This window comes from Lactuca saligna, chromosome 6 (genome assembly GCF_052625555.1).
Source record: "Lactuca saligna cultivar CGN05327 chromosome 6, ASM5262555v1, whole genome shotgun sequence".
Classification (NCBI taxonomy): Eukaryota; Viridiplantae; Streptophyta; class Magnoliopsida; order Asterales; family Asteraceae; genus Lactuca; species Lactuca saligna.
In genome coordinates, this window is record NC_136422.1 from 90,837,970 (window position 1) to 90,843,667 (window position 5,698).

The window sequence follows — 5,698 nt, forward strand, 5'->3', positions numbered from 1 at the left end:
CATGGATCATGAAAGCCCAAAATGTGATGGATTAGTGATTACTAGTGGGCTAGAAGGTGGTTTGGGCTCAATGGTTGGGTTGTGCATGGTAACCCACAAATTCAATTAAGGTTGCATGAAGACTAGGGCAACATTTTTAAGGCTTCATAAGTGCTAAAAACGTTACTATTTGCTTCATAAAGCCTCCTAGCCGTTTTGACACTCTTTGGTGGATTAGGGTTACACTTTAATGCTTATAATGACTCCTTAATGCTTCTTATGGCTCCTTAAGCAAGCATAGCCGTTTTTTTTTCATTCACAAGTCTCATGGACGTTTTTTTTTGTGTTCTTTCAAGAGTTACCTTAATTTCTATTTACTAGTTTTAATGAATAATTGGTTGGTTGGCTTGTAACCACCAAATTTGTAATAAAGGCTTCATATAAAGCCAAATTATGCATGGAAAAAGTAATGCACGAATTTTAATCAAAGAACCATTATTTTCACCTTGAATTATTGTTATAATTCTCAAATTATCTTGTTGGGACGTGTTCTTGACTTGATACGAACTCAATCCAATAGGTCTTGGATTGTTTTCATCGGTATACAACTTAATAGGTCTTGAGTTGTTACTATACTAATCTATCTATTTCTTTCCATTCACATATCATTTGTGGTTGCTATTCTCTCTTAATTTACCTAAACACTACCCTACTCACTAAATCAAGCCCATACACGCATCATAAGTGGTATCAGAGCGCAGAATGGATTTTGATGATCCAGAGTTCCTACAAAATCTTCGAGAAGCATTAAGAAACATCCAAGAAGGTGGAAATCGAAGGCAACCCCGCCGTGGTGAACATAGGGTTGTGGAAGAATTCAAGGTGTCTGAATTGCCTGACTTTGTTGGTGGAACTGATCCTGAACGCTACTTGGAGTGGGAAAGGAAGATTGAAAGAATGTTCGAGTTCAAAGAAGTGGATGATGAAAAAAGCTGCAAGTATGCCATTCTCAAGCTAAGTGGTGGTGCTTCATTGTGGTTTGAAGGGCTTAAGGCCAAGAGAACCCGTGAAGGCAAAGAAAAAATTTGTTCTTGGCTTTCTCTAAAACGAAAGCTAAGAAAGAGATATGTTCCTTCTACTCATAGAATGGCCACTTACAAGAAGATTGCTGATTTGAGGCAAGGAAAAATGAGTGTTGGAGAATACATTGATGAATTTGAGAAGTTGTCCTTGATGGGGGATATTGAAGAAATTGAAGAACAAAAAATGACTCGTTTTCTAAAAGGGTTGAACTACAACATTGCCAATGTTGTGGAGTTGTATCCTTATGCTGATTTTGGAACTCTTTGTGGTTTGTGTTTGAAGTTGGAGGGGCAAACCAAAGCACGTTATGGTGGGAGTTCAAGTTCAAGTCTTGAAAGTCCCAAGTCAAAGTCGTGGTCCAAGCCCGAGTCTAGCAATAGACAAAATTCTGTTTCTACTCCTTCTGGTTCTAGTAGTGTTCCCGTTGCTCCTAAACTTACTAGTGGTACCAAAGAAACTAGTTTGGCGAAAATTAGATGTTTCAAGTGTCAAGGTTTTGGTCATTACCAAAATGCTTGTCCAAACAAAAGGGTGGTGACTTTAAGGGAGGCCATTGAATGTCGTGAAGAGTTGGAGGAAGAAGAGAGGTTGGCGGGTATTTTTTATGATACACAACAAGAAGAGGAAGCAGAGGAGGAGGTAGAGTATGAAGCACCGGTGTATGATACAGTTTTGGTGCTTAGAACCCTTAAAACTCAAGGGGTTCAAACCGTGGCTGATATGGATCAACGAGACCAATTGTTTGGTTAGTGACAAGTGGTGTAGTTTGATTATTGATGGTGGAAGTTGTACTAATGTTGCTTCTAATGAAATGGTGACCAAATTGGGTTTGTCTACAACAAACCACCCAAAACCATATGTTCTTCATTGGTTGGATGATGGAAGCAAAATAAAGGTGACAAAACAGGTTAGAGTTGGTCTAACTATGGGGTCTTATGAAGATGAAGTGTTGTGTGATGTTATTCCTATGGATGCATGTCATATTTTGTTGGGGCGTCCTTGGCAATTTGATAGGGACGTGTTACATAGAGGGAGGAGCAATGAATATGAGTTGAAACACAATAATAAAAAAATTGTGTTAAAACCCATGTCCCCAACGGCCATAAGGTCCATGAATTCTAAACAAGTAAAAAAACCTAATCTTTCTATGTTTGCTAGTGAAAGGGAGGTGGAGCAAGTTCTTGACAAAGGTGATGTTATCTACATGCTTGTGGCCAAAGAGCATGCAAAGGTGGAGAAGATGGTGCATGGAGAAAACACTATTGCTGATTTGCTTTTGGAGTTTCAAGATGTGTTTCCAAGCGAATTACCACCGGGTTTGCCTCCAATCCGTGGTATCGAACACCAAATTGACCTTATTCCGGGTGCTCCTTTGCCCAATAAAGCTGCCTATAGATGTAATCCGGAGGTGACAAAAGAGTTGCAAAAACAAATTGATGAACTCATGAAAATGGGTTATGTTCGTGAAAGCCTAAGTCCTTGTGCTGTTCCAGTTTTGTTGGTTCCAAAAAAAGATGGTTCTTGGAGGATGTGTGTTGATAGTAGGGCCGTTAATAACATCACCATAAAATACCGATTTCCTATTCCTAGAGTTGATGATTTGTTGGACGAGTTGCATGGTTCTATTGTGTTCTCAAAAATTGATTTGAGAAGTGGTTACCATCAAATTCGTATGCGTGAAGGGGATGAATGGAAAACAGCCTTTAAAACTAAACATGGCTTGTATGAATGGACCGTAATGCCTTTCGGTCTAACTAACGCACCTAGCACTTTCATGCGACTAATGAATGAAGTGCTAAAATCTTTTTTGGGCAGGTTTGTGGTTGTGTACCTTGATGATATCTTGGAATATAGCAAGAGCTTGGAGGATCATTTGGTGCACTTAAAACAGGTTTTCAAGACGCTTAGAGCTCAAAAACTCTATGGAAAGCAAGAAAAATGTTCGTTTTTAGTGGAAGAAGTGGCATTTTTGGGTTTTGTGGTTTCAAAAAATGGCGTGTCCGTAGACCCATCCAAGACTGAAGCAATCAAGTCATGGCCTATTCCTACTAATATTTCTGAAGTTAGATCATTTCATGGTCTTGCTTCTTTCTATAGAAGATTTGTTCGTGATTTTAGCACCATTGCAAGTCCCATAACAGGTTGTTTGAAGAAAGGAGTCTTTGCATGGGGAGAAGAAGCTCAAAAGGCATTTGAGAAACTCAAGGCATTGTTGTGTGATGCTCCTATTTTGGCTCTTCCTGATTTTTCTCAACCATTTGAAGTGGAGTGTGATGCAAGTGGAGTTGGTATTGGGGCTGTTTTGATCCAATCCAAACGTCCTATTGCTTATTTTTCTGAAAAGTTGGGTGGTGCTCGTTTGAATTATTGCACTTATGATAAGGAGTTTTATGCTATTGTTCGTGCTTTAGATCATTGGAGTCATTATTTGCGTGCAAATCATTTTATTTTGCATTCTGATCATGAATCCTTGAAGTACATCAATGGGCAACAAAAGTTGAGCACAAGACATGCAAAGTGGGTGGAGTTCTTGCAATCCTTTCATTTCTCATGCAAATACAAGGATGGTAAAAGCAATGTGGTGGCTGATGCACTCTCGAGGCGTTACTCATTGTTGGTGACTTTGGATGTTCGTTTCTTGGGATTTGAAACTCTAAAGGACCATTATCAATATGATATGGACTTTGGAGATATGTTTTTGAAATGTGCAGGTGGTCCTAATGGTGAATTTGTGATTCAAGATGGCTTTCTATTCAAAGGAAATCGCCTTTGTGTCCCAAAACATGCAATACGGGAGTTGTTGATTCGTGAAGCTCATGGCGGTGGTTTGGCTGGTCATTTTGGCATTACCAAAACTTTGCAGGTGCTTAAAGAACATTTCTTTTGGCCGAAGATGTTGGGGGATGTAACCAACATAGTGGGCAAGTGTGTTACATGTCATATGGCGAAAACAACTTTCAAGCATGGTGTTTACACTCCTTTGCCGGTTCCTATTTGTCCTTGGGAAGATGTGTCCATGGATTTCATTATGGCTTTGCCTAGAACTCAAAGGGGGAAGGATTCCATTATGGTGGTGGTGGATAGGTTTTCAAAAATGGCTCACTTTGTGCCATGTCATAAAACCAATGATGCATCTAATGTGGCTGATTTGTATTTTAAAGAGGTGGTTCGTTTGCATGGTATTCCTAAAACAATTGTTTCTGATAGGGATTCCAAATTTCTAAGTTACTTTTGGAACACTTTATGGAGGAAAGTGGGTACTAAGTTACTTTTTAGTACATCCCATCATCCACAAACGGATGGGCAAACGGAGGTTACTAATAGAACTTTGGGTGCTTTGTTGAGAGGGTTGGTTAGCAAAACTCAAAAAGATTGGGACATCAAACTTGCACATGCTGAATTTGCCTATAATCGTTCTCCTACTTATGCTACAGGTCGCTCTCCTTTTGAGGTGGTGTATGGTGTGAATCCTTACATGCCTTTGGATTTGATTCCATTACCAAAGGATGAATTGGTTCACAAGGATGCTAATGACAAGTTGAAGGCCATGATGAAACTACACCAACAAGTTCGTGAGAAGATTGAAGCTGTGAATGAGATGTACAAACAGAAGTCAAACAAGCATAGGAAACCACGTGTTTTTCAAGATGGTGACTTGGTGTGGGTGTATATGAGGAAAGAACGTTTTCCTAACAAAAGGAAAAACAAGTTGATGCCAAGAGCTGAAGGTCCTTACAGAGTGGTGTCACGTGTCAATGATAATGCTTATAAGGTAGATTTGGGAGGAGACCATGGAGTGCATGCTACCTTTAATGTGGGAGATCTTTCACCTTATCTTGATGATGATGGACTTGATGAATTGAGGTCAATTCCTTTCAAAGGGGGAAGGGATGATCCATGCATGGATCATGAAAGCCCAAAATGTGATGGATTAGTGATTACTAGTGGGCTAGAAGGTGGTTTGGGCTCAATGGTTGGGTTGTGCATGGTAACCCACAAATTCAATTAAGGTTGCATGAAGACTAGGGCAACATTTTTAAGGCTTCATAAGTGCTAAAAACGTTACTATTTGCTTCATAAAGCCTCCTAGCCGTTTTTGACACTCTTTGGTGGATTAGGGTTACACTTTAATGCTTATAATGACTCCTTAATGCTTCTTATGGCTCCTTAAGCAAGCATAGCCGTTTTTTTTTCATTCACAAGTCTCATGGATGTTTTTTTTGTGTTCTTTCAAGAGTTACCTTAATTTCTATTTACTAGTTTTAATGAATAATTGGTTGGTTGGCTTGTAACCACCAAATTTGTAATAAAGGCTTCATATAAAGCCAAATTATGCATGGAAAAAGTAATGCACGAATTTTAATCAAAGAACCATTATTTTCACCTTGAATTATTGTTATAATTCTCAAATTATCTTGTTGGGACGTGTTCTTGACTTGATACGAACTCAATCCAATAGGTCTTGGATTGTTTTCATCGGTATACAACTTAATAGGTCTTGAGTTGTTACTATACTAATCTATCTATTTCTTTCCATTCACATATCATTTGTGGTTGCTATTCTCTCTTAATTTACCTAAACACTACCCTACTCACTAAATCAAGCCCATACACGCATCATATACTCAGTTCACTA

The 5,698-nt window shown here is 39.0% G+C and overlaps 2 protein-coding genes across 2 annotated transcripts; both read left to right on the forward strand.

The window, feature by feature from the left end:
• Positions 1-741: 741 nt before the first annotated feature.
• On the forward strand, positions 742-1,812 carry LOC145002777 (uncharacterized). Its single transcript, XM_078961975.1, has one exon. The coding sequence runs from the start codon at positions 742-744 to the stop codon at positions 1,810-1,812; it is 1,071 nt and encodes a 356-aa protein (XP_078818101.1).
• A 61-nt stretch (positions 1,813-1,873) lies between these two features.
• Positions 1,874-2,801, forward strand: LOC145002778 (uncharacterized). The gene is made up of 2 exons (XM_078961976.1): positions 1,874-2,579; positions 2,716-2,801. The coding sequence occupies exons 1-2, from the start codon at positions 1,874-1,876 to the stop codon at positions 2,799-2,801; spliced, it is 792 nt and encodes a 263-aa protein (XP_078818102.1).
• Positions 2,802-5,698: the final 2,897 nt, after the last annotated feature.

Coding starts and splice junctions, on each gene's coding strand:
- LOC145002777 (XM_078961975.1), top strand. CDS start 742: ATGGATTTTGATGATCCAGAGTTCCTACAAAATCTTCGAGAAGCATTA.
- LOC145002778 (XM_078961976.1), top strand. CDS start 1,874: ATGGTGACCAAATTGGGTTTGTCTACAACAAACCACCCAAAACCATAT. Junction 2,580..2,715: donor GTTGGTTCCAAAAAAAGATG/GTTCTTGGAGGA, acceptor TGATTTGAGAAG/TGGTTACCATCAAATTCGTA.